Raw genomic sequence first — 25,355 nt, 5'->3', positions numbered from 1 at the left:
GGGCACGCGCGCGCATGCGTGTCCTCTCTGCGTGCCGGCCGACCTCGTGGGCGTGTGCCCAGAGCCGCACGGGAGCGCGCAGGTGCCGCTGCCCATGTGTGCGCATCGTGACGTGCGCGCTCACGAGAGAAGCTAATTGCCGTCTGACTTGATCTTCCTCCATCTCCCCCTCCTCATCGTCAGCGTGGAGGCTGCGGCAGTGCGGGGACGTAGCGAGCATGCCGGAGGAGGGCACAGAACGAGGCGGAAAATAACCTCTTTCCATTTTCATTTGATTGTATTTATTTGGATGTGCTGACGTGCGTGGTGGAGGCGACATGTCAAACTCCAACAAGAGCAAAAAGGACAAAGAGATCCTTGCGGACTATGAGAGTCAAGTGAAAGGTAAGGCGGGAATCTTGCAGCACACGCACGCGCACACGTGCACGCCACGAGTTCATCCCGAGTGCTGCATGAAGCTGGAAGTGTTTTTGGGCTGTCTGGGGTTCAGGGTCATGGGGAGTCCTAAAGCATCCGCCCCCCGCAGAGCACCATGGTTACCAGCAGCATCCCCGCATCAACACCTGCTAGCACGCGAAAATGCCACCGTGACGATCCCACGTTCACATGAACATCGCGGGAGATGTTTCATTGAGAATTTAGTCGTTTGCTTTTTTTTTTCTTCACGTGCAGTCAGTAGTTGAGCAGAAGACAAAAGCAATAGACATGCTCCTCCTTCGTGAGAGCCTGACACATGACCTTCTTTTTGGTCCCTTCTACAACGTCTGTGCGCCGAAATGATTTTGCATCGAGTAAAGTCCAATTGATTCCGTATAGATTATATTCAGCACGTAGACACACACCTTTTTTGTTTTTGCCATTCTTGTCGTATGTGTGTGCAGGCGGGGATGCCCTGCATTGAAATGGCCGCTCACATGAAATGAGAATTCCCCCCCCCCCCCCCCCGCGGACCATAAAGCTCCTGTAACTATGTGCCTCCCAAGTCTGCCTCCCCGTGCCGCCCGGTGATTGGTGCAAAGCTAGAGCGTATAGCGTGCGCGGGCCAGGTGGACCAGAGTACTGAGGTCGGCAGAAGAAAAACCCGAGGCTTCGCGAACGTCCTAGCGGAGCACACCCCCCGAAATTGACATGCGCTTTTGCACGATGGGCAGCACGGCGTCGTTCAACTGTCGTTGCGGAACCGTGCGCTGATGTTTCTAGAATCCCGAGGATTCAAAGCCAGAATCTCCAATCTGCGAGCCAGGCGCACAAACCACCGCACCGCCCCTCCCCTCCCCTCCTCAGTATTCATATTGGAAGTGAAAAGCGGATGCGACAGCTCGCGTTCCCTCGCCATCACCTTGGGCGTCACGTGCTTCACACACACTGTGTGGTTGCCATGACAACGTCTGTCAGAGCAGAGAGGCTCCCTGAGGATTCAATCTGCGTGTTTGCCAGGATGCGCGTGCGTGCGTGCGTGCGTGGATGCGAGGTGAGGGAAGCTGATTGTGTATTCCGTCCTCGCTGCTTTGCCAGACGGATGCTGGCCGAGCGTGCCGCTCACTCGCTCGCTGCGTGGGCCTCCAAGGTGACTCGTGACATGGACACGCACGGTCCAAAGGTGACACAGCCGCCCACGAGGAAATGCCGGGCTCCAAAAGCTCCATTTGCAAAAAATAGGTTGACAAAAAAATGTCCTGAAAAATGGGAAGGCAAATGAGTGCAGACTTGAGGAATGTAGGAAGGTGTGAAGGGCCCAAGGCCAATGAAAGCCAGCATCAGCGTTTTGGCTCTTTGTAGATGTGCGGGCCCAGCTGGTGGAGCAGCAGCGCTGTCTGGAGCAGCAGACGGAGATGCGTGTGCAGCTCCTCCAGGACCTGCAGGACTTCTTCCGCAAGAAGGCCGAGATCGAGACCGAGTACTCGCGCAACCTGGAGAAGCTGGCCGAGAGGTTCATGGCCAAGACGCGCAGCACCAAAGACCACCAGCAGTACAAGTAGGCGTGCCGCCCGCCTGAACGCCCGATCTGCCCTCCGCCTCTGACACCTTGTCTGCTTCTTCTAGAAAGGACCAGAACCTTCTGTCGCCTGTCAACTGCTGGTACCTGCTGCTCAACCAGGTGAGGAGGGAGAGCAAGGACCACGCCACGCTCGGCGACCTCTACTTGAACAACGTCATCACTCGCCTCACGCACATCAGCGAGGACTCGGCCCGCCTCCTCAAAAGGGTGAGATTGCCCGGCTCCCGCCCTTCCTCTTCATCACAAGTCAAAATGCATGTTTTATTCAACTCCTGCGCTAAAATGGGAAGCGAGCGAGCGAGCGAGCCAGCGAGACTCCTGCGCCGAGGGAAAAGGAGAGTCAGTTTTGTAGCGCTCTGCCAGGCTTAACGGCTAATTAAACACGCGCTCATCTTCTTCATTATTCATCCCTCTCGTGGCACCTCGAGAAAAAAATTCCCATCCTCGCCGCCGTGACGACGGCCCGGTGTGACCCTCGCCGGCCGCCGTCACGTGGCTTGATGACGTGTCCTCCTTTAGAGCAAGGAGATCATCTTCCAGCTTCAGGAGGATCTCATGAAGCTTCTCAACGAGCTCTACACCGTAAGTGGCGGCCGGCGACCGCACGCACGCACGCACGCACGCACGCAGTCTGGTCCGCCATCTCGCTTCTTTCTCCCCAGGTGATGAAGGGCTACCACATGTACCACGTGGAGACCATCAACGCCGAGATCAAGCTGCGCGAGGCCGAGCGGCAGGAGGGGCGGGCCAAGGGCGTGTCGGGCGGCGCGGCCGAGCCTGCGTTCGGCTTGCGCATGGAGGAACGCCACCAGAGGCGCAACGCCGCCCGCAAGATGGAGAAGATGCGGGAGAAGGTCAGTGTACGGCTGTCATGGCCGGCGGCGGCGGCCGTTACGGCCGGCCGCCGCCGCCGCCGACTGTCACGCTTGCTTTCAGAGGAAGGCCAAATACTCGGAGAACAAAGTGAAGACGCTGAAAGCCCGCAACGAGTACCTGCTGACTCTGGAGGCCACCAACGCCGCCGTTTTCAAGTACTACATACACGACCTGCCCGACATCATCGACGTGAGTTCCCGAGACCCGGAAAGCCGTTTGGCCCCGCCCCGCCCCGCCCCGGCCGTCAATGTGTCAATGTGTCGGCGGCCAGTGCTGCGACCTCGGGTACCACTCCAGTCTGAGCCGGGCGCTGAGGACGTACCTGTCGGCCGAACTCAGCCTGGAGGCGTCCAGGCGCGGCGGGCTGGAGGTCCTGGAAGGCGCCGTGGAGGGTCTGGACCCCGCCCGGGACCGCCAACGTCTGCTGGGCCTCTACCCCAGCGCCTTCTGTCCGCCGGCCCGCTTCAGCTTCCAGGCCCACATGGGCGACACGGTGGGTACGAGACGGCGTCTGGGCGGGACGTCTCGCCGGGTGTGGTGACGTTTGCGTTGGGCCTCCCTCGCTCCCTCCCTCCGGCCAGGTGAGCCAGATCGCCTCCCAGCCGCAGGTGCAGGCGGAACTCACCCTGCGCCTCACGCAGTTGCAGACCCGCCTGGCGTCGCTTCAAATCGAGAACGAAGAGGTCAGAACGGGCGAGAGACGCGACTCGGTCTGTCCCGTAGCAAAACGGAGCTCACCCTTTGCTGGGCAGGTGAAGAAGACGTGGGGCGCCACGCTGAGCGCCCTTCAGGACATGACGGTGCTGGACGACTACGACGTCTCGCAGAGCTTCACCCACAGTCCGTCGTCCGAGTCGGTCAAGTCCAGCGTGTCGGACGGCTACCTGAACAAACCCAGCCTGGCCAAGAGGCGAGCCAACCAGCAGGAGACGGAGCTCTTCTACTTCACTGTGAGAGCAGAGCAAAGCAGAGCAGAGCACAAAACAAAGCCAGACCGCATTTTTCTGTCTCTCTGGCAGAAATTCCGAGAGTACCTGGAGGGGAGCAACCTGGTGTCCAAGCTCCAAGCCAAACACGACGTCCTCAAGAAAGCCATAGCCGAAGGTGAGCTAGCCAATGTCCCAGTGGTGCGGACACTGAATGGATCCTTTTTCCCGCTTTACCTCCCTCCGGCAGGTTACAGAGCCGAGCTGCTCACCACCAGGTGAGATTCTGCCGCCTCCTGGGTTTCTCACTAACTTGATTGACACCTATGTCCTCTTTCAGTCGCGGGCGCAAGAACTCGCACAGCAAGCACCAGGTAAAGTTTGGAGATGTTTGACTTGTGCCGTGAAGCGACGTTAACGCCGACCGTGTTGACAGGACTCGAGCAAAGCCATCCCTCTGCTGGTGGAAAGCTGCGTGCGCTACATCAACCTCCACGGTGAGTCCAAATCCCAAAGTGAACCGAGGAGACCTAGAACGGAAGGGCTTTCCGTACCTGCGGCACAGGTCTCCAACACCAAGGCATATTCCGGGTGTCCGGTTCTCAAGTGGAGGTCAACGACATCAAGAACTCCTTCGAGAGAGGTGAGCCTCGGTTCAGACGGGGCGGGGCTCGCTTGTGGATTCGATCGACGGGCTCCCTCCCGTCCAGGTGACGACCCGCTGATTGACGAGGAAAGCAACCGCGACATCAACTCGGTGGCCGGCGTCTTAAAGCTGTACTTCCGCGGCCTGGAGAACCCGCTCTTCCCCAGCGACAGGTTCAACGACCTTATCGCCTGCGTCCGTGAGTGGCGGCGCTCGTCTGCGATGAACGCGGCCGGCCAAACGATCAGCCCTTCTGAACGCGCTCTCGCCGAGCAGGCGCGGAGAACCTCTACGAGCGAGCCCAGTGCATCCAAAAGATCCTGGTGGGGGTCCCTAGGGCCACGCTGGTGGTGATGCGCTACCTCTTCGCCTTCCTCAACCAGTAGGTGGCGCTCGTTCGCCGTCGCGGCGACTTCCTGTCCGAGCGCATCCTTTTCACTCCGGGTTTGTCCTCCAGCCTGTCCAAGTACAGCGACGAGAACATGATGGACGCCGGGAACCTGGCTATCGTCTTCGGGCCGACTCTGCTGCCCACCCCGGACTCTCTGGACCAGGTGGCCTGCCAGGCCCACGTCAACGAGGTGGTCAAGACGGTCATCCTGCACCACGACAACATCTTCCCCGACGCCAAGGAGCTGCCGGGGCCGCTCTACGAGACCTGCATGACCGGCGAGCAGTACTGGTGAGAGGCTCGCTGCTTTTCGTTCATTGGCGACTGGGAAGAAGAAAGGTCAGACGGTAGTTGTGTCAGTGGTCATCCATGTTTGAGAATGAAAGAAAAAACAAAACAAGAAGCCAGGCAGGCAGACAGCCAACCTCTTCTTCCCACAGCGAGAGTCCTTTCAGCGAGCCCGGAGCTCTGGAGGAGACGGAGCCGGACGCCGGCGCAGAGACCCAGACGAGCGACGAGGGTACGCAGAGCTCTGTTGCCTTGGCGACTGCAGCCATGGCGACGCCCCTCCTCCTCCTCCTCCTCCCCACCTTTTTTTTTTCTCCTCTCGCAGAGGGCGAGGCGGTCGAGGCGGTGGCCAGGTTCGACTACGTGGGGCGCTCTGGCCGCGAGCTGTCTTTCAAAAAGGGGGCCACGCTGCTGCTCTACCAGCGGGCCTCGCACGACTGGTGGGAGGGGCGCCACAACGGCAACCGCGGCTTGGTGCCGCATCAGTACGTCGCCGTCAAGGACAGGCGAGTGCCAAGCCGCCGGCGCCGAGCGCACGCCTCGGCCTGACGCAAAGTCAAAGACAAAGAAACGTCTGGCGATGTTACCACGGCAACCCGCATTTCTCATTCACTCCACGGTGTCCCACTGCACTAAAAGCGCACCCCGCTCTCGGTTGAGACGTCTCGATTCGATTCGGCGATTCGTTCCGTTCGTCAGATTGGCCAAACGGCCTCTGATGAAGTTCCTCCTCACCGATTAGCATCGATCGCGCAATTGACTGTGGCGTCGGTTCGTTTAGGGGTGACGCCACGTCCGACGCCACGAGCCAAAAAGCCGACAGCGACGGCGGGAGCAGCAGCACCGAGGACAAGAGGTCCATCCGAGACCTGCGCTCGCCCACCGACGTGCGAGCGCCTGAGCCGTACCACAGGTAAGTTCCAAATGGGCCCCGGCGCAAAAGCAGACGACAATTGCAGACGACAATTGCAGACGACAGTTGCAGACGACAGTTGCAGACGACAGTTGCACACGACAGTTGCAGACGACAATTGCAGACGACAATTGCAGACACTAACGCGGCGCCACTCACAGGAGGAAGCGAAGCGAGGGTCTATTCCGCCGTCCGCTGGGCCGCTCCGCCGACTGCCACGGCAACGGGGCGGTGATGGAGCGCGGCTCGCCCCCGGTGACGGGTCACTTCAGCCCCCGGGACCTGCTGCTGGGGCGCGGCCAGGGCCCGACACCGCCGCCGCCGGACAGCCCCGAGCGTCGTCGCCGCTCGGCCGGCGTGACCGTCGCCCGGCGCGATTCGCTGCGGAGGCCCGAGGACACGCCCATCCGCCGGGCAATCGGCAGCCTGCACGGCAGTCTGCACGGCTTTGACTCGCATCGCACCAGAGGCGCCGACAGCGGCACGCCGGCTCAGGTACGCGAGTGGCTCTTCCGACCGAAGCCCCTTTTGCTGATTTCTGTGTCTCGCCGGCGCAGGATATGGAGGAGACGGTGAGCGTGGCTCTGGGGGACTTCCGGCTGCTGGAGCGTCAGGCCCGCAGGCCGGCTCCGGACGTGGTCCTGGACACCCTGGAGCAGGTGAAGAACGGCCCACCTGGCCCCTGCTCCTCCGAATCGCCTAGCCCCCACAGCACGCCCAGCACGCCGGGCACCCCCGGCACCCCGGGGACCCCCGGCACGCCCAGCCCGCTCGGGCCCCTCAGTCCCGTCAGCCCTCTGCCGGGCCCCCCGCCCAGGCCGGCCGACCCGTCTCCGGAGGTCTTCAAGGCCGTGGCGGCGGGCGCTCGGGCGGGGGTCCCGCCTCGGCCCCCCGCCCTGAGGCCCAAACCGGCCGTGCCGCCCAAGAGCAGCACGCCGCCTCTCCCCCCGCCGCCGCCCGCCGACAAATCCTGCACCATGTGAGCCAAAGCGGGCCCACCTCAAGGAGAACAGGGTAGCGCCAAAGGTTTTGCAACTCGGACGAGTGAGGGTCGGAAAGGCGCTTCGGCGTCCCGCGTAAGACATATTAATCCTAACTAGAGAATGCGTAGAAAAATTGCGTGCGAATGCTGAAGAGCTGAACTGCAGTAGAATGACGTGAAACGTAGACAAGTAGGAACTTTGCAAATACACATTCATATTCCTCGTACAAAGGCAAATACTCGGAAGTCAAGGTAGCGGGGCAAACGGCTCAATCATCGATCCTTTGCTTTTCTTCTCAAGTATTTGAGAAAAGCGGAACCTGTCTTCTCTTCTTGTTGTACAGAAGCATTTAGCAGGCGCGGTAGTTCTAGTCAAGTGAATGTTGGACCTGGCCACGGTGCTCTCTCTCTCTCTCTCTCTTTTTTTTTCTACTCAGTTCTGCTGCTAAAACCCACAAAGGTCCAGCTAATTACTTAACAAATGAATGTTTATAACGACTGTTGATCTTTTGAATGTTACTTCCGAACTTTAAGAGCCTTCTTCTTTATGGGGTGAGATGTTCATACAGGGTGCCGTGCTTGGGAGGGAACTTTTATGCTGGGTGTGCGTGTGTGTGTGTGTGCGTGCGTGCGTGTACCACTTGCCTTGGGCTTGCGCACGCAGCTCGACTCAAGTAGTGCTCACCAATAGATGGATGATCCATAGACCTGGTTTGAGTGAAAGATGGGAAACTTACATGCCACCTTCTTTGTGTGTTTACCTGCTCGCTACACTAAAGGTTCTCAAACTGCGGTCCGGGGAGCACCGGGAGTGCCGCGCATTTTATTTCATTTTATAAAACGGGGCCTTCATTTGGCTTTGGGCCAATTCGAAGCCTGACTTGAGCAGAAGGCCTTGTAAATGCTTCGAATTGTCATGAACCAAAATGTAAAATTCAGAATGTTTGTGAATTAAAAAAAACAAAAAAAGCATCGCAAATAACAGGCGGCGGGGTAAAAAAATAAATAAAAACGGAACTGGCAGGGTAAAAAAAAACAAAAACATTTGCTTCTTGCTGATGCCCAATTTGCACAGCGTGTAAAAAAAAAAAGAGCAGCAAAAGGCCCCTAACCTGCAAAGTACGCTTGGAGCCCCAAAAAGGAGTCCCCGGACCCAGAAAGTTGGAGAACCCCTGCACTAAACTCCCACGTTAACCTTAAACTGACAGGGTGGGGCTCACTTGAACAGCACAGCCAATGTGAATGTGAGAGCGAGAGAATGTGAAAGTGCCTTTTTTTTTTCCCATGTTTTGGGGAGTTTGGGCGCTGCAGCACTCTGAATGAAACTCATCCTTCAAACCATTTGCACACTGACCTTGTTTAGGATAGCATCCGTCTGTTGTGGCATCATCACGTGGTTGGATGGATGGATGCGCTGGAGAGGGGAAGAAGAGGGAAAATGTTCTCGTCTGTTGGTGTTTGAAACTCGGGCTTTCGTCACGTCAGCTCACATAGCCAAAATGGATTGTTCAAATGTGTCGTATTTATATTACAAATAAATTACAAGCCAAGTCCACAATATGCTGACTTTTCTCTTCAGAGCACTTTTGCGTCACATTAGCTCGGGTGCGGGCTAGACCCAGAGGCGGGCGGAGGAAAGTTCAAGTCATCCCTTGGAGCCCGGCTTGAGGCCGGCGAAGGGTTTGGAGTTGCGCAGCGAGCCGCAGATCTCCTGCAGGAAGGCCACCACGCCCAGGTCCCGCTCAGACTTCCTGCCCTCCAGGATCACCACCAGGGTGAAGTAGGGCTCGGGCCGCGCCAGGTAGTAGGTGCTCTGGACCTTGTCGTCGTAGAAGTGCACCACCTTGTCGGGCGCGGCCAGCTCGGCGGCCCGGTCGCCCATCATCATCACCACGTTGGGCCAGTGCGCCAGCGGGCGCTCGCCCGAGGGCAGCGACACCACGGCGGGGAACTGCTCCACGCCCTTGGGGGCTTCGCGGTAGGAGCGCGGGTGGTGGTAGCCGTGGCCCCGGAAGCTCTCCGAGCCGCGGTTGTTGAAGACCAGCGAGACGCTGGCGGCGTCGTGCTTGCGCGCAAAGGAGCAGATCTTGCCGTGGTAGTCGGGCGCGGCGCGGGCCGTCAGCGCACGCATGTCGGCCGGCGTGCTCTGGCGGCTCAGCGCCTCGTGGAAGTAGAAGCTGAACTTGGCCAGGAGGGCGGCCTGGAAGCGCTGGAGCCAGGCGTAGAGGTGCGGCGGCTGGACGCTCCGCTGGGACTGGCCTCCAAAGAGATGCTTGCGGGTCTCCTTCTGCCGCTGGAAGAGCTGGCCCCACGCCGTCAGTTTGCCGGCGGCGCCGTGCAGGCTGAGCAGCGCCGGCAGGAAGCGCCACTCCGACACCTGGGCCTGGCAGCGCAGGAGCTGCGTCACCACCTCCACCTCCGTCTGGAAGCTCTCCTCCACGCGGCCCAGGATGGGGTGGTGGAACCTGGGGGAGATCCTCCATTAAGAGAGCGGGCGGGTGGGCGGGCACAAAGACGGCAGCCGCGCAAGATGTCCCTCCCCGTGTTGAGCGCTTTTCTTCCTCCGACCTCCCCCTTCGCACTGCTTCATTTATCACGTTGCCGCAACTAACGTCGTGAAAATAGAGATATTGTCCTGCAATTTATAGATGGCTTGTTTTTTTTTCTCCTGAGATATATATATATATACGATATGATAGCATCATTAAATTGCCCTCAATTCACAATCAATTTCCATGGGAAGTCTGAGGCCACGGAATGGCCCCGTCTTCCCTCTTGGCTTTCCGCGGACTCACTTGGAGCTGTACTTGTGCATCACGGCATCCAGGGCAGGCACCAGCGCCTCGCCGTTGACGTTCTTCTGTCCGGCCAGCGCGTGCATCTTCTCGTAGAGGTCGGCCATTTCCACGCGGGCCTGCGCAAAGTGGCACAGCTGCTCGGCCAAGTGACACAGCAGGTCCTCCAGGTGCGGCGGGGCCTGCTGTTGCTGCTGCTGCTGCTGCTGCTGTTGCTGCTGCTGTTGCTGCTGCTGTTGCTGCTGCTGCTGCTGCTGTTGCTGCTGCTGCTGCTGCTGCTGCTGCATGTGCCGCCCCGACGTCATCACCTTGCGCAGCTCATTGTGCAGAGACGTGTAGATGGTGCGCGTGGAGTCCTTGCGGCTGAAGAAGGACTGACTTCCTGCGGGGACAAGAGGGCAGGTCAAACCCGCGTTGTGCTGCAGCGCCCCCTGGTGTCTATCAAAGAAACGGCTGTAGTTTCAATGATTCTGAATTGGGGACAAATAAGGTGGTAAGAATGTAACAAAAGAACGCAAACGGCCGGGTGAAAGCTGCTTTCGTTTGTCTATACCCATCTTCTGTCCCAGGAAGGTCATGTTATGGTAAGCCTTCTCGGCGGCGGCCAGGTGAGCCAAGGCGGCCAGCAGCGCGGCCCAGACGGCCCCGGAGCTCCGGCTGCTGCTGTTGTCTTTCTCCTTCTCCACGTAGTCCTTGGCGCGGTCGAAGGAGAACATGCCGAGCTGCGTGAAGAAGCTCTCCAGGATGGCCTGCTCGCGCGGCACCGGCCGGAGCAGCTCCTCCTCGGCCGCCGGGTCAGCCATCGCCAGGGAGTTGTTCGAACGCAGCTAACAAGCTAATCCAGCAATGGCACGCTTTTTCAGGGATTGCTAATAAAGCACCATTCCGCCCTCGAAAAATGGAGCGATTTCGAAGTCATAAATGCTGAATAGGCACGCCCAAACCGATGAAATATACTTTTAAATACTTTCACGGGAGGGCTTGGGCTATCTCGCCATCTTGTCGTTTTGATGCAAACACGACGGCAAGCCCGAGGACGCAAAATAAATTGGAACCAGAATAAGATGACAACAATTTGTTCGAGGGAATCTGTGATTTTTTTTTATTCTTGTTTATTCAGTCGTGTCATTAAAAAATAAGCAATGAATTACCAATGAATGTTGTTTTCTGCTTGTTTTTCGTCATTGTAGTCATTTATCTTGTTGTTTTTAAAGGCTTGTCGGTATGAGAAATGCTGCCGACGATAACTACCGGAAATCCAAAATAAATATACGAGCTGTTTTTTGGGGTTTTTTGGTGTCTCGTGCTATATTTTCTTTTCCTTCCGCTTTTCAGGCAAAACAAGCATTTGTGTATTTCTGTCTGAAAGCTGAAGTCAAATAAGAGGTTTTTCTCATTTTGAGAACTGCTTCTAAACCTAAGATCCAATGAGCAAAAGAGGACCAACGCAGAACTATCGGCCGTGGCTCGAATTGGCAAAAGTCGCAGACAACTCATGCCTTGAAAGTAACCTACTTAGAAGGATCAAAATGAAGAATCAGTCTCACAGCGTGGCCGATGTGGATTAAAATTCCTCTTTGAGTTAATCCATGAATGAAATCAATACGCTACCCAATGTAGAACTAGATTTTGATGAAGTGATTCTTTTTTATTTACAAACTGTAATGTTGTTGAGTTCCTCCCCCCAGTCATTCCTTCTTGGAAAGACGAAGTGAAGTCAAATCAAGTGAATCAACAGGTTGTTGGGAGTATGTAAGCGTACGATGACGCCCGAGGTCTTAATCGCAACTTTAGCATCAAATCGTAAATGAGCAGCTGATGGGCGATACCAAGAAATATAGGAGATAAGATTTATGTTTATCCGGAGGTCACTTTTGCCCGCAATCCTTTCTGCCTACTCGGACGGATATGTCGCCGGTGCTCTAGTTTGTTCATTTACTGTTGGAATTCGCTGGCGAGCATCGATCGGTCGCGGCTCTGTGGGTTCCTGCCACAATTTGTCCTTCTCCGAAGGTTATCGAGCTTCATCGACATCAAACGTTTGCGCCTTGGATACGATCTCATGGTCAGGACGGCTCCGGTGCCAACCTCACATGTCTGGGTGTGGATTGGCGCGACGCGAGGAGAATGCCCTCCTGTCTGGAACTGCGAGCTCTTTGTGATGAGCCAGCCAGCCAGGCAGCCAGCCAGCCAGCCAAATGAAGTCAATGTCGCAAGCTGTCATACGTGGGGTGGGACGGGCCTGCAAACCACAACTAACCAAAGTGAGTTGAAGAGGAGGTGAGGCGCGCATCCCTCTCGCACAAATGGGCCGGACCCGACGATGCTCCTTCCACACGCCGGGGAAGACGAGACTGAGAACATCCCACTCGCGGCGCCTTTGACGGACCAACGGGCCAACCTGCGCGGGACCCATTCAAGACTTGTCAGCTTGGTCAAAAGTACACAGTAATGGAGGTGAGTGAGTGAGTGAGTGAGTGAGTGAGTGAGTGAGTGAGTGAGTGAGTGAGTGAGTGAGTGAGTGAGTGAGTGAGTGAGTGTCTTGTTTGACTCATGACCAAAGTCTTTTCACCTTGAAACATATGAAATCGAATACCTAGCAGGAAGGACATCAATGGAGTTATCCTTCAGCCTTTGCAGCACATGATCACTTGACATCCCAATCAGGGCCATTTTGGCCCACACGCTCTCAACGTCCGAACAAGGGGTGGCGTGGCACCCTCGTCAGGGAAGGGAAGGGGGCCTTGCTACGCTGCACAAGTCGCTTATTGTCATGGACACGCACGCTGAAAACTTTCCCGTGGAAATCAGGCTACAATGAATGATCAAATCGAGTTGCAAGTGTGCACAAATCAAAGGTTTCAAATGGTAATTGATCTTATTTTGGTCAATGTCAAGAACACACATCCACCGCTGTCCTCTAACTTCAAAACGGAGCAACAAAAATCAACTGAAGAATGAAAGTGATAGAAAGTTGAATTTGTTTACTGTTAGGATTGTAAAGAACGTGTTATTTGCATCGACTGTCATACGCTTAAATTTATTTTGGTGGGCAAAAGACCCGCCCATTAACTTCCGGTGAAGTGCGTGTGCCGCTGCTAAAAGATCCGCCTGTCACTTCATATTTTGTCTTCATGTGCGTGTCATATGCGAGTATACATTCGAGCCGCGCAACGATTTAGCCGCCTGATGTTCGGTGTGGAGAGCAAGTCAAAGCGACCACAATGAAGCCTGTCAAGTGCAGTGAGTAAACCAAGTCATTTTGTTGACAAATGTGACCTGGCTGGCTGGCCGGGCGGCTGGCCGGGCGGCTGGCCGGCTGGCCGGTTGGCTTGCCGGCCGGCCGGCCGGTAACAACGCGCTCGTATGCGATGTTACAAACACAAGGGAGGAGACCCGGACGAGCTTTCGCCCGCAAATGCGACATTCAAGGAAAACGAGGGAGGGAAAGCTACTCATCAACTTTGGAATCGCTCATCATATCTCGGGAGTGGCTTGCAGAAAGCATCTCTGTGCTATCGCACTTTGTGTTTTCATTTCGAATGCTGATTTTGTGCGAGTGCGTGTGGAATCAATCAGCTTTTTAAAAGAACATTCAAAGTAAGGTGGCAAGGTTTGCTCGGGGAACAAGAAAAGATGACACTTGATGAGCAAACGGCGGCGGCGACCAAGTATGTTTCCTTCCTTTCTGCCCTCTTACGCAGAGCACGGCGTACGAGATGAGCTTTGAGCTGGGCGGCCCTCCCATGAAGGACACCCTGAAGATGATGAGCGACATGATCCTGCTGGCCGCCACTTTGGCGCTTTCCCTCTTCTTCTGGACGCTTTCCCTGACCCTCAGCGCATATTCCGGTCAGTCGTCTCAAATGACTCGGCGTTTGGCGCGTCGAGAAGCCACGTGCCGGATGCTTCTCGAGGGCCCCAAACTTATGACGCAAGATTATCGGGCAGGCCACAAAGAGCGCGATTGTTCCCGCCTTGGCGTTGAAGGGCCTTCATTGATTGTCCGAGGACACGCGGCACAAAGAGCCTTTTGGCGTCCCTATCGAACCGCCGCCCGCACGATTGGAGACGCTCAGCGGGCTGCTTTTCCGCAACGCTTACGTGACCTCACAAATAGGACCCAAAAATTCATCAATTATGAGCGAGCTTGAGATAAGTTGCGGCTCAAAAATACATTAGGATTTTTGTACTTATCAACTTTGCATGGGTTGGCTCAGGGTCGCTGCAGCCCGTGTCGCCGTGGCGATGGCTCTTCTCCATCCTGGTGCCGTTGGTGCTGACCATTCGAGCCCGAAAGAGACGCAGCCTGGATCTGTCGGGCGCGCTGGGAGGTGAGGCAGCCTCGGTGGAATTTTGACCGGACAAAAAGAAAAAAAAAAACAGCAGCGTGACGACTTTGGATTTTGTCACATTGTCTCGTCAGCACTTTTTGTGGGCTTCGTGCTGACCATGGCCAACTTCAGCTTCTTCTCGTCCCTGCTGGCCTTTTTCGTCACTTCGTCCAAACTGACGCGCTGGGGTGCCGCGCGCAAGAAGAAAATTGACGCCGACTACAAGGAAGGTGGGAGAGGGGCGCGCGGCGGGCGCTGTGGGCGGCGTTCTTACGTCTGTGCTGTTGGCGGCAGGGGGCCAGCGAAACTGGATGCAGGTGCTCTGCAACGGCGGCGTTCCCACGCAGCTGGCGCTGCTCTACATGATCGAGGTGAGCGGCGGCGGCAGAAAAGCCGTCGGCTCAAGCGGCCGCCGGCTCCGTCTCGCCCAGCGTGCAACACTTTGCTTTGTTTTGCGGCTGGGTCGGCAGGCGGGCCCCGGCGAGACGGCCATCGACTTTGGCCGGCAGTACACGGCGTCGTGGCTGTGCCTGTCGCTGCTGGGGGCGCTGGCGTGCAGCGCCGGCGACACCTGGGCCTCCGAAGTGGGGCCGGTCCTCAGCCGCTCTCGCCCCAGGCTCATCACCACCTGGCAGGAGGTCCCTGAAGGTGAGCGCCAGAGAGAGGAAAACATACAGCGCATCTGCTGTGGAGAAAATGTGGACTTACCGCCAACAGGTACCAACGGCGGAGTGACTCACACGGGCCTGGTGGCGAGCTTCCTGGGTGGTCTGGCGGTGGGCGGAGCCTACTGGGCGACTCAAGTGCTGTTTGTCGGCGAGCTGCAGCAGTGCGCCCCCCAGTGGCCGGTGGTGCTGTACGGGGGCGCGGCCGGCCTGCTGGGCTCCCTCCTCGACTCCCTCCTGGGAGCCAGCGTGCAGTACTCGGGTAGGTCTGACTCGCGTGGTGAGCGTCTCGAGCAAAAAGGCGTCACCCGTTGCGTTGCTCACCCGTTGCGTTGCTCGCCGGCAGGTTTCGACACCAGCGTGGGCAAGGTGGTGAGCTACCAGTCGCCCACCACGCACTGGATCAGCGGCAAACCCATCCTGGACAACAACGCCGTCAACCTCTTCTCGTCCATCCTGGTGGCCATCGGTCTGCCCGGGATGGCCTGGGGCTTGTGGCCCCACTAGGGAGATATCGGAGGGGGGGGGGGGGGGGGGGGCGGGGGTGGTTGTGTGGCTCCACTCCAGTCCAGGCAGCGACGGGGAAACAGAGAACTTTATTTTATGGGCTTCATTTGAAAATAAATCAAGTGTGAAAGCGCAAATCAGGTTGCCGTGTGCTTCAACTCTTCCTCTGCTGTTTTTCTTGATGGCCTGACTAAATCAAAGCTTGAACAGTTCTGTAGCAATACTTGCCTGAAGAAGAAGAAAAAAAAAAAGCCACATTTGCATATCACCGTGTGACGACGGCAAACATGAGCTGAGCCCCAGAAAGTGGACATTCCAGACTGGAGGCACCATGCTTTGTTTTGTCTTCATTTGTTTATTTCATCGTGAGAGAAAAGGCACTAAAGCAAAGTGGTGAGCGATGGTGACTTGAAATGACAGAGAAAAAGAGACAAACAAAGTCATGCTCACTTGAGAAGGTTTGCACACGCGTGCAGATAAACAAGGTCAACAAAGAACAGATGCCGCAAACCTCCTTCGGTGTGTTTGTCGGCTTAGTGTTTGCGTTCGTTCCTTCGTTCTAAAGAGAGACTTTTTGCAAAATGACAACGGAAAGATCAATTCCAATGCCCCGAGAGTGAGCGAGCGCCCTTGAAAGCGTCCTCAGAATTGGGGTCATAGTCATGCTTGGAAAAAGAGGGTACAAAATTGAAGGTTTCAAGCGCTTTCACAAACTCATTTTCATTCTATAGTAAACAGATTCATAAATTAGATATATTTATATATATATATTATGTCTAATATTAATGATACACATGATTAAAAATAATGTCCAAATTTCAAGTTCTTCATAGGAAAGTTGGAAGATACTGCTGTACGCTTGCATAACCCAGACTAATGCAAGAGAGCAGACGACCTTTTAAGACTTTGCTTGAGTGGGTTAGGGGAAGAAAGTCAAATTGCCCTGGCGTGCCGTCAAGGAGAGCCATTTTTCCGCTTGATTATGACATCCAAAACTTGCTCAACTGAACGGAATGAAAGGTGAGCCGAAGGGTTGTCACGGTAACGCTGCTGAGCGTTTGGTGTAGTGAGGAACGTACGCTGATCACCGACCGGGTTGATCCAGAGCGGGAGCTTGGGGCATCTGGAGGACAGTCAGTCCGTCAGTCAGTCAGTCAGTCAGTCAGTCAGTCAGTGGCTGGTTGGTTCAGTCACAGGTTGTCTTTGAAGTAGCCCAGCTTGGCCATGGACATCTCCCGGCGCAGCTGCATCACCTCCCAGAACATCTGTTCCGCTAAACACGCGCGCACGCACGCACGCACGGCACACATGAATGGCAACGTCTCCGCTTCCAGCTCTCCTCTCATAAGGGACAAAAGCTGCCCTCTGCTGGTCACACTTTGACATTGCATCCTATTTATGACCCCTTTTATAGTTTGCACATTTGTTTCGGTTCATATCAACTCATTTGACAGTATGTTCATCAAACGTTGAAGTACTCTCCCCTTTGTTTAGTTTTCAAACAGTCAGTCTAAAGACAACAAAATCGAGATGGGACGATATGACGACAGTACAGTTAGCATTTTTTTGGTGACCCCCCCCCCCCCCCCCCCATCCACCCACTCTATATGGCTCAGCCAGACTTCCCGTTGCTGTGTGAGCGCAAAGCGTTGCCGCTTACCGTCCTGCTGCTTGACCAGGCCCTGGTGGATGTACCGGATGTAGGTGAAGAAATTACACACCGCCGTGATCTGACACACAACACAAGCAAGCGACAACGTGAGGGAGGCGCTTTGCATTTCGGAGGCTGGTCGTCATCGCCGTCGGCGGCGTCCTCACTCGGTATCGGCAGTACGGAGACACAAAGTAATAGTTGGGCGAGTCCCCAAACTTGATTCTGTGCTTGCAGGTTTTGCTCTGTCCGCTCAGGGCGCACTTCCTGCCACACACAAACGGTCGGACACGGGCCGAGGAAGCAAAAGTTTGAGGGGTCGCCGTCTCACTTTGGTCCGCCGCACTCGACCGCCGAGGCTTTGACGACGGGCAGCGGCTGGAAGCCCACCGGCTCCACGCTGAGCGTGTTCTGCTCCACCGACTCCAAGATGGCCGAACCCAGCTGAGGAGGGAAGAGTCGACATAACGGTGTTGACATTTCAGACCTTTGGGAGCATTGCACGCTGACCTCGCTCTTGCTGAAGGTGAGGCAGGGGTAGATGTCCTCGCGGTAAACTCGTTCCAGGAAGCAACAGCGGCGGTCCAGCGTGGGCTCCCCCTTCCAGGCCTTGAACTCGCTGAAGAGCTGCGCGTCCGCCTGCAAGCAAGACACCGCGCCGTGAGCCCGCGCTCGCTCGAGCGGGCTCGGCCCAGAGCCCCTCGCACCTCTCGACACTCCCGCACGATGGGCTGCGTGGCCGACGGGTCGGCCTGCGTTCCCAGGACGGCCGAGGAGGTGCTCTTGTTCCTGCTGTGGCCCTTCCGGAAGGCCGCCTTGCCCCCGCCGCCCACGTTAGGGAGCTCGCCCACGGGGGAGGTGGGGGACGACAGCACCAGCGTCTTCAGGGCCTGCACCTCCGCCTGCAGCACGTCGATCTGACCGGCAAAAGCTTGAGCCCAGGCGGCAGTGACCAAAAAAGCAACAGCGGGCGACGAGCTCACCTTGCCCAGGGCTTCTTTCAGCTGTTTCTCGGCATTGGCCTGCTTGACGTTGGCCTCCCTCACCATCTTGTGGGCCTCCTGGCGTCACACCAGGGCAAACGGCGCAGCGTGAGCTCACGAGCACAAAAGGCTTCAAACACAGCGCTGCCGCCGCCCCGGGCGAGAATAATTCACTATTCCTAACAGGGCATGTGCTTTTTTTTTTTTTTTTTTTTTTTTTTTTTTTTTTAAACATGAGTTGTTTGCTGGGGTGACAATGCACCTTGACTCATTGAAGGCTAAGAAACCCTGCTTGTGCGCCAACTTGCTGGCCAAGAAGCAAGTGCAGACAGAAGAGGGGGCGGGGCGGGCGGCGGGACAGACAAACGGACAGTGGAGGCGCACCGACCTGGAAGAGGCTGGCCGTCAGCTCCTCCAGCTCCTGGCCCAGCTGATCTCGCACTTTAGACAACCTCTCACACTCCTCATCCTTCAACAGCAGCTCCTTACGCACGCAAGCACGCACGCACACACACGTGACAACATGCGGCCAATGGCGAGCAAAACAACCGTGACATGAAGAAACAAAGAAACAGAAAACATAAGTTGCATCCTCAATGACAAATCAAATGTGTGCGAAATGGCTCATAAACACACACACACACACATGCACGAAAAAACGCACCCAGCCAAAAATGAAGAAAAATGAGAACAACAAAAGCAAATATGGAACTGTTTCTCTTACACACACACGCACGCAGACGCGAGCACCAATGGAGAGTTACCCTCTGCGCTTTGGCCAGCTCGTCCTTGAGCCGCTCGTATCCTTTCTCTCGCACCTCCGTGACCGAGGGGCCGCGCAGTCGCGCAAAAGTGTCGCTGAGGCCGCCGCACTGGTCGCCGCCATGGTCGCCCGACAGGAAGTTGCTCTCGACGCCGTCCGTCTCCGGGCCCTGCGCGCTGGACGGGCAGGTTGACAGATTTTGGCAAAGGAGGAAAAAGACGCGGGAGGGGCCAAAGCCGACTCACCTGCCGTTGCGAGCGTGCGTGGGCATGGAGTAGACGGGCCGCGTGGGCAGCTGGTCGGCCCGCAAGCCGGCGGGCGGCGCCCCCAGCGAGTGCGTGCGGTACAGGGACGTGGGCGGCGCGCTGTGGCGGGCGCCCGGCCGCTGCTCCGCCTGGTTCTGCGGCCACAAAGACGGCGCCCGCTGGTTCAAGCGTCGGTCGGACCTGACATGGCTACTTTTTTTCTATTGCTTATGTTTGTAGGCCTTGGTGCCAAGGACCTCTGCGGAACCAAGTGCAGAAGCTACATTTCCAGTCAAGTGGCGTCATCTTGTGAACTCCTGACTTCCTGGCATGTTTGCAGGCGGAGCGTGCGTGCGTGCGTAGATACCTGCAACAGATCGGGCGTGGTGGGCGAGGCCAGGTTGACCTCGTGGAAGCCCTCCAGGGTTTCGGCGTTAGCGGGAGCGCTGCTGCGGGCCATGGCGGCTGCTGCTTTGGTTCATCCTTCACGCTGCAGGTTAGCACAGAAAACAAACGGCGTCACGTCACGTGCACATGACAAGCAATGGCCTGTCACGTCACGCGCCTTCCGTCCTCCCGGTGAGGACAAAGCTAGGCAAGGATGCGGGCCGAGACGCTCGATGGACTCTGGCCCGGCCCGTCGCCATGGAGACGGGCCATCCAGAACCCGCGGTAACCTGACACCGCAAAGGATGCCGGGTAGGGATCCAGTTACTTGGTCACATGATTTGGACTGAGGCTTTCTCACCATTCTTCAAAACAAAGTGCAACTGGCTACGTACTTTTGTTTGAAGCAAAGGAAGGAGGCACGCAAAATCCAACACCATCTGAGGGAGGGTTAGACGTTAAGATGCAGGTCTTTCGGAAGCAAGGAATGAAAGATGGAAACGGTGACGAAAGAGATCAGAAAGGAATGGCACAAACCGAGGTTGAAACGAAGGGAACTTTAATTTTGCCATCAATCAATCAATCAATCAATCAACACATCAGGCTGAAACGCCAAATGCAATACTTGAGTCCCTTTGCAGCTCCAACACACCTTCCTTCCTTCCTTCCTTCCTTCCTTCCTTCCTTCCTTCCTTCCTTCCTGTCACTTCACGGAGGACACCAACTGACTTGAAAGAAGGAATTTCCAAAAATGTGGTTTTGGCACATGTTCAAATCATCTGGCGACCTGAACGCACGAGATAAACAAGTCTCGAGCTAACGCTGTTCGTATTCCTTCATGATTCCGTTTTTGATTGTTTTGGTCGCTTACAGTGTCCCCTGGGTGCCTAAAAGGCGCGTGTACCTCAAGTGTGTTATCTTTACATCCTGCTTGCTAACAGTTAGCTCCGAGCTAACATGCTAAATCCCCACTATGTGCCGCGGCCAACGTCAACTGGCGAATGCCTAACAAATGACGTACTCCCCTTTAATCGACGGGATGTTTGACGGCGTTTTGAGGCAGTCAGAGTGGAGTTGAAAACATAAAACGTCGTTCAAAGCAATTGAAGTGGCAATCTATTACGGACGGGAGCGAGCATGTCCGATAATGGACGCATGTAACCCATTTAGCGTCTCGGCTACCTCGCGAAGCGACGATATTCTTGTCATTTCTCTTGTAGTGAAAGTTGTGGGAGCACTCACCGGACCTGTGCGCGGACAGAAAGAAGCCGGACGTCGGGCCGCCTCCCACCTGGAATTTCAAGCTGACAAACGACGCTCGCTGCTGGCGGTGCGCTCGTTGACGCAGCCCGGCGGCGGCGACGGCGGCGGCGCAGGTTAACTCGGGAATGGTGCGTTCGAGGCTTCTCGGAAACCAGCAACACACCTTAGAGACGCGATATTGTTGGTGCGATTCAGAGTGTGAAAAACGTCATTCTTGTGAAATGATATCTATGCGACATACAACCATAAAAATATTCTGCTCTTTGTTTCTATAGGAGTCATACGACTGTGTGTCTATATGATTAGTATGACTGTTAAGGTGCAAATGTCGCTTTAATGAAAAGTAACCATGACAGCAGCGCAGTGAAATGCGTATCCATTTGCCCCACAGGGTGGCGCCAAAGACTACAGGAGCAACGCGCTCCGCGTTTGATAAAGGATGCTTTATGGGCGAATAAAGAATGTCTTTGAATGCGTTACACACCTGAGAACAAACAAGCGAACATTTCCTGCGTGTTTCCCCAAACCTCAAGTTGACTTCCTCCACGCACGCACGCACGCACGCACGCACGTCAGTCACATGCATGCGGCTGGCCGCCAGGGGCGGGGCTTGTTGTGCTGTTGGCCCGTCTTAAATTTGCGCGTCACCCAGTCAAGGTGGAGTCAGCAGGCAGCAACACAAGTGGGACTTCTTTTAGCAGGAAAAAAAATCTATTTCTGTCCGGCAAGACATTTCTCAAGAGGATGGATATTGCACATTGAAAGGTAAATTGTCTTTCATTTCTACGCTTTGATTTGTGTCCCCCCACTCCAAACCGTGCTGATGCAAATGACTTTTGAAAATTAGACCGTTTTTGTCATTTCCAACCTCAGCTCTTTCATTAGACCACTTAAGTAATGTCGTGTTCATATCGATTTGTACATTTTGGCTCTACCGAAACTGTTTTGGTCAATTGAAAGCCATGAAAAAAAAAAACAATCTTTGTTTTAATTCCTTGATATTTATTGCATTAAATTTGAATATTTGTGGGTAAAATGGGTTTGATCCTAGCCTAAATCTCTTTTTTTAACGTCTTCTACTCTGTGACTTTTATTAATCACTTGTGACTCAAATGAGCAATTTCATGGCGTATTCGTGACATTGGAGCTTGTTTGCTTGTAAAATTGAACAAAACCTCCCAAAGGCATGTCCATGTCCAATTCTTCCCCCAAAAAACGACTAAATTGAACACTGATCCCTAAACTAATAGCACCGAGTTGCATGGAGAAATCATCGTACATTTCCATTTCAATATAATTGCACAAAGTGAAGTGAAACACACACGGCCGAACGTGCCTTTCACAGACAGAAATGTTGAAACAGGGCAGAAGAAGCGTGCTGAGATGACAAACGGATGACACGATGAGCGAGCGAATAAGTTAAAGGGACGTGTTCCCGAGGAATGCGTGCGGTGGTGAGGTTTCGGGCGAAGGAGCCGGTTGTGCAGATGTGTCTGTTCCGGATCAACAGGTTCGCCTGGCGCCGCTGCGTTTTTGCTTGACAAGTCATACGGTGGCGCTACCTCGACTTTGGAGTTTGAGTTGATCCGCGACCGAGCTCGCAACTCAATTTACTCCTGCGACGGAGATTCTCGAGTCATCTCGATGATGCCGAAAGCCTTTCTTTCAGTCTGACTTTTTGACCCGGTACGACCCCTCTCCAGACCGAGGCGAAGCCATGATCTGCTGACTCCTCGGATTAAGGAGCCGAGATGACTCCGCTCGCGTCCTAGTGCGGAGATGTCCCAAGGCCGGCCGAGCCCTTCCGCCCTCATCCTGGACATGGCCAACAATCAGCGGTGCTCCCGAGTCAACGGCGCATTGGACCGCAGCACCAGGCCACGGGTGAGTATGACTGAAAAACGGAGCTGCTAAGGGCGCACGACACGACACGACCGATCGTTCTGGCTGCAGCTCGCTTGTGTCTAAACGCAAGTAAACCCAAATAGGCCCATTTCGGAATTGTAAGAATCGGGAAGGACAGAGGAGCCTTGTTCTGTTCTTCTGTTGTGCAAGCAGTCAGATGATCTGCAGGTTGGTTGACACAAAACATACAGTCAGCGTAATCGCACCTGCTCGACAACCTTCACACGCCTCGCCTCAGGGAGCGCAACGCACGGGTCGGCCCGCCCGACCGGTTCCAGCGCACTCCTCGTCGGGTGCAAAGCCCGATCGTCAGCTTACACCGTCGCAGATGCCGGCCGCGCGTGCTGCTTGCGCATTGAGCTCCCGCCGCTTTCAGTCCTTCTCATTGACCTCCGCAGGATGAAGACACGCTGCGCTTTCTGAGCCCAGAGGAGAAGGAGTGTCTCCAGTTTTTTGAAGAGACCATAGGATCGCTGGAGAACAGCTTCGAGGAGGACGAGCTCAGGACCGGACTCAAGTCTCCGGCGAGCGGAATCCCTCTCGCCAGCGAGATGGATGGGCGGCCCGGAACCCCGGATCTCTACAACGTACACCCTCTAACAGCCAGGCGTCTCAGCGCTAAAGATCAGGATATTATAGACCTGGTCCGGCCAGATCCGGACATGATGCTTGCCAAATTCAAGCCTACCAGTCCAGGTATTGCATATCTTTCTCACGCCGAATCCAATCCGTTCCGGTCGCGTCTTAGCATCTTGAATTTTGCTCTGCTCAGATTTCCAGATGATGGCAATCAACCCTGAGAGCCACTTTGAACTAAAACCCAGACATGACCCTCTGGACCACTCTGAGACAGAAGGTCACGCCTACCACCCGGCAGGCTCCGTCCCCACCCCGGTCCTTATTGCCAAGAAGATTGCTGAGAACCAGGCAGCGGGCGCACCCCACGGTTCGGCTCTACTCCAACGCCAGCCTAGTCAGGAGGGTGGTGAAAAGTCACCAGACGCCAGCAAGCAAGGTCCTCCGACCTTGGCCAAGCCTACCAGATACCCGGCCAACATCAGTCGGATTCTCGGCAACAAAGAACTCCAGAATCAGCCGGTACCGAATGTGAACCTCCAAGACAGGCGGGCACTGATGCTATCCAATCTGCCGGGAGCACCCCAGGCGCTCTCGCGAGACGATCCCAAGCCAAATTTGGTGCACAAGTTGCGAAATGCCCCCACGCGCAGCCTTTCCTTCAAGGACCCCACACCCGAGAAGACCAGGATGGAAGCGCTGTCCAAGCTGGGCCTGGCCAGAGACAGAACCATGTCAGGAGGCCCGCCGGCCCACGACACCGTTGACGGCGTGGCGCCGAGTCCAGAGACCAGTGTCGCTAGTTCTTTGGAGACGGCGGGTGTCCGTGCTCCACAGAGCGTCTTGCCTGTCGAGAAGACAGAGGAGCCCCCCAGGAGCTTTGACAACAGAAAGGCTCCAGTGAGCCCACCTCAGTCAGACATTATATCGCCAGAATTGAACAGCTTTGGGGGGAAATCCGTGGTGGTGGCTCCAGGTCGCCTGAAGAAGGAACCCGGGACGCCTCCGGCGAGCTCCAAAGCCCTTCCTTCGGCGCTGGCCAACCTCAGCGAGTTCAACAACTATGGAGGGAAGTCCAAAGTTCTGAACCCTGCGACCGGAGCGATCGCCAGGAGCGACCTGCCCGACATCCTCAGCTCCCACTTTGACGTGAACGCAAACCCGCCCGTCAAAGTCCAGCCCCTACCGGCCGAGCTCAACAGTTACGGGGGCAAGAGCCGCACCATCAACCCCTCCGTCGGGATACAGCGCCGCGCCGACGGTCAGACCAGGGCTTCCAAAGGCCCGGCTCCGACGCCGGCGCCCAGAACCCCTCACCTAGCGGCTAGCGCGGACGCCAGGCGAAGAGCCGCCCCCATGTTTCGTCCCCAAGGTATCACCGTGCAGTTTTCCGGCCGGGGGGCAACGGAAGAATCTCGCAAGCAAGCGCTGAAGAAACTCGGGCTGCTCAAAGAGTCGGGCTGAGCTTTCCAAAGGGTAAGGTGTGGCTAATTGCTTGGAGAAGACAGACCTGCACGGCCAGTTCTCCTTTCTTGGCAACCGCCGCTGATGTTTGCAAAGGGAACCTCTGTTTACCGACTTTTGAGTGGCGTCAAATGCTTGGGGAGCGAGTATACGTGGTGGTAGGGCAAAAAGGCTTTTTGGAGAGACTCTGGGCAGGAGGTTATTTTTACTCGGCATTTGACACTAACCACAAACTCTGGAATGGGATTTTCACTCTCTGCGCTGCCCTGCCCTGCGCTGCGCTGGGCTGGGCTGGGCTGCAGTGCAGGGAGGACCACGGCATTGTAGTGAGCAGACCCAACCGCAGTGTCTGCAAATATCTTTTCGTTGCTAATTGGCAGGTTAGGACCATGCCCATCCATATTTATGTTTGCGTGTGTCTTTTCAGACTCCGGCTCCTGTAGTTAAGCTACAGTAACTTATGAAGTATATTTCGCCACGTGATTGGTGGAAAAACATGTCGTGAATGTTGTTTACAGACTCCGGTTTTCTCTGTAGGCCATCTACAGTTCCTATGAAGTGTTTCCTCCACTGTACTTGACCAGTCAAGAGTCCAACTTAAATGATCTATCAACAAAGACGGCCGCTGTTGAATGCGTGCGCCGTGTGTTTGTGTGTGTGTGTGGCAATCATTAAAGCGAATCATGAGACTGCTTTGTGACTATAGTTCTTTGGAGTGACTGTGGAATGCCAAGAATGAGCTGGCGGGCGCTGCGCTGCGCTGTTCAATGATTGCCGGCGCGGGTGCGATATTTCA

At 55.6% G+C, this 25,355-nt stretch overlaps 5 protein-coding genes across 11 annotated transcripts; 3 read left to right on the top strand and 2 right to left on the bottom strand.

Annotated features, from left to right (window-relative positions):
• The first annotated feature begins 99 nt into the window (after positions 1-99).
• On the top strand, positions 100-8,579 carry LOC147040514 (SLIT-ROBO Rho GTPase-activating protein 1-like). 2 transcript variants are annotated; one of them, XM_085902690.1, is made up of 22 exons: positions 100-384; positions 1,780-1,975; positions 2,044-2,206; positions 2,519-2,581; positions 2,662-2,853; positions 2,936-3,064; positions 3,147-3,368; positions 3,457-3,558; positions 3,628-3,825; positions 3,895-3,979; positions 4,052-4,079; positions 4,142-4,175; positions 4,238-4,298; positions 4,367-4,444; positions 4,512-4,646; positions 4,724-4,829; positions 4,905-5,129; positions 5,279-5,358; positions 5,452-5,632; positions 5,908-6,039; positions 6,201-6,534; positions 6,597-8,579. In XM_085902690.1, the coding sequence occupies exons 1-22, from the start codon at positions 318-320 to the stop codon at positions 7,020-7,022; spliced, it is 3,237 nt and encodes a 1,078-aa protein (XP_085758816.1). In that variant the 5' UTR covers positions 100-317; the 3' UTR covers positions 7,023-8,579. The 2 variants fall into 2 exon arrangements, with proteins under 2 accessions (XP_085758816.1, XP_085758815.1); XM_085902689.1 differs by having other exon boundaries at positions 3,628-3,979; positions 5,279-5,387; positions 5,454-5,632.
• kics2 (KICSTOR subunit 2) lies at positions 6,208-10,843 on the bottom strand. Of its 2 annotated transcripts, XR_015063160.1 has the most exons (4): positions 10,370-10,843; positions 9,817-10,198; positions 8,376-9,486; positions 6,208-7,729 (listed from the first exon to the last, which is right to left on the bottom strand). XR_015063160.1 is itself a non-coding variant. In XM_085902680.1 (3 exons), the coding sequence occupies exons 1-3, from the start codon at positions 10,617-10,619 to the stop codon at positions 8,667-8,669; spliced, it is 1,452 nt and encodes a 483-aa protein (XP_085758806.1). In that variant the 5' UTR covers positions 10,620-10,843; the 3' UTR covers positions 7,956-8,666. The 2 variants fall into 2 exon arrangements, 1 of the variants encoding a protein (XP_085758806.1); XM_085902680.1 differs by lacking the exon at positions 6,208-7,729 and having other exon boundaries at positions 7,956-9,486.
• A 2,051-nt stretch (positions 10,844-12,894) lies between these two features.
• On the top strand, positions 12,895-15,322 carry tmem19 (transmembrane protein 19). Its single transcript, XM_085902686.1, has 8 exons — positions 12,895-13,059; positions 13,521-13,668; positions 14,037-14,150; positions 14,243-14,380; positions 14,445-14,521; positions 14,621-14,798; positions 14,868-15,077; positions 15,162-15,322. Exons 2-8 carry the CDS (start codon positions 13,536-13,538, stop codon positions 15,320-15,322), a joined length of 1,011 nt encoding a protein of 336 aa, XP_085758812.1. The 5' UTR covers positions 12,895-13,059; positions 13,521-13,535.
• A 142-nt stretch (positions 15,323-15,464) lies between these two features.
• Positions 15,465-20,941, bottom strand: rab3ip (RAB3A interacting protein (rabin3)). 5 transcript variants are annotated; one of them, XM_085901817.1, is made up of 12 exons: positions 20,594-20,941; positions 20,004-20,079; positions 19,332-19,454; positions 18,965-19,119; positions 18,721-18,895; positions 18,345-18,440; positions 17,957-18,034; positions 17,681-17,890; positions 17,305-17,612; positions 17,141-17,240; positions 16,983-17,052; positions 15,465-16,595 (listed from the first exon to the last, which is right to left on the bottom strand). In XM_085901817.1, exons 3-12 carry the CDS (start codon positions 19,422-19,424, stop codon positions 16,513-16,515), a joined length of 1,368 nt encoding a protein of 455 aa, XP_085757943.1. In that variant the 5' UTR covers positions 19,425-19,454; positions 20,004-20,079; positions 20,594-20,941; the 3' UTR covers positions 15,465-16,512. The 5 variants fall into 5 exon arrangements, with proteins under 5 accessions (XP_085757943.1, XP_085757942.1, XP_085757945.1 ...); XM_085901821.1 differs by lacking the exon at positions 20,004-20,079 and having other exon boundaries at positions 15,470-16,595; positions 17,305-17,417; positions 17,484-17,612; positions 20,594-20,932; XM_085901816.1 differs by lacking the exon at positions 20,004-20,079 and having other exon boundaries at positions 15,466-16,595.
• A 295-nt stretch (positions 20,942-21,236) lies between these two features.
• On the top strand, positions 21,237-25,251 carry proser2 (proline and serine rich 2). Its single transcript, XM_085901815.1, has 4 exons — positions 21,237-21,379; positions 22,318-22,498; positions 22,918-23,215; positions 23,292-25,251. Exons 2-4 carry the CDS (start codon positions 22,394-22,396, stop codon positions 24,557-24,559), a joined length of 1,671 nt encoding a protein of 556 aa, XP_085757941.1. The 5' UTR covers positions 21,237-21,379; positions 22,318-22,393; the 3' UTR covers positions 24,560-25,251.
• Positions 25,252-25,355: the final 104 nt, after the last annotated feature.

This window comes from Syngnathus leptorhynchus, chromosome 21 (assembly GCF_054491065.1).
Source record: "Syngnathus leptorhynchus isolate UIUO chromosome 21, UIUO_Slep, whole genome shotgun sequence".
NCBI classification, from domain to species: domain Eukaryota; kingdom Metazoa; phylum Chordata; class Actinopteri; order Syngnathiformes; family Syngnathidae; genus Syngnathus; species Syngnathus leptorhynchus.
Note: the sequence above shows the minus strand (reverse complement) of the source record. Positions and strands in the feature narration are given on the sequence as shown.

Bases quoted from the DNA above. Each gene is read 5' to 3' on its own strand.
- LOC147040514 (XM_085902689.1), top strand. From the start codon at position 318: ATGTCAAACTCCAACAAGAGCAAAAAGGACAAAGAGATCCTTGCGGAC. The intron at 4,299-4,366 runs GTGAGTCCAAAT...CCTGCGGCACAG, and splicing joins GCGCTACATCAACCTCCACG to GTCTCCAACACCAAGGCATA. The intron at 4,647-4,723 runs GTGAGTGGCGGC...CTCGCCGAGCAG, and splicing joins CGACCTTATCGCCTGCGTCC to GCGCGGAGAACCTCTACGAG.
- kics2 (XM_085902680.1), bottom strand. From the start codon at position 10,619: ATGGCTGACCCGGCGGCCGAGGAGGAGCTGCTCCGGCCGGTGCCGCGC. The intron at 10,199-10,369 runs GTATAGACAAAC...TTGTCCCCGCAG, and splicing joins CTTCCTGGGACAGAAGATGG to GAAGTCAGTCCTTCTTCAGC. The intron at 9,487-9,816 runs GTGAGTCCGCGG...GATCTCCCCCAG, and splicing joins ATGCACAAGTACAGCTCCAA to GTTCCACCACCCCATCCTGG.
- tmem19 (XM_085902686.1), top strand. From the start codon at position 13,536: ATGAGCTTTGAGCTGGGCGGCCCTCCCATGAAGGACACCCTGAAGATG. The intron at 13,669-14,036 runs GTCAGTCGTCTC...GGGTTGGCTCAG, and splicing joins GACCCTCAGCGCATATTCCG to GGTCGCTGCAGCCCGTGTCG. The intron at 14,381-14,444 runs GTGGGAGAGGGG...TGTTGGCGGCAG, and splicing joins TGACGCCGACTACAAGGAAG to GGGGCCAGCGAAACTGGATG.
- rab3ip (XM_085901817.1), bottom strand. From the start codon at position 19,424: ATGGCCCGCAGCAGCGCTCCCGCTAACGCCGAAACCCTGGAGGGCTTC. The intron at 19,120-19,331 runs GTATCTACGCAC...TTGTGGCCGCAG, and splicing joins CCACGCCCGATCTGTTGCAG to AACCAGGCGGAGCAGCGGCC. The intron at 18,035-18,344 runs GTCGGTGCGCCT...GTGTGACGCCAG, and splicing joins TGACGGCCAGCCTCTTCCAG to GAGGCCCACAAGATGGTGAG.
- proser2 (XM_085901815.1), top strand. From the start codon at position 22,394: ATGTCCCAAGGCCGGCCGAGCCCTTCCGCCCTCATCCTGGACATGGCC. The intron at 22,499-22,917 runs GTGAGTATGACT...TGACCTCCGCAG, and splicing joins ACCGCAGCACCAGGCCACGG to GATGAAGACACGCTGCGCTT. The intron at 23,216-23,291 runs GTATTGCATATC...TGCTCTGCTCAG, and splicing joins ATTCAAGCCTACCAGTCCAG to ATTTCCAGATGATGGCAATC.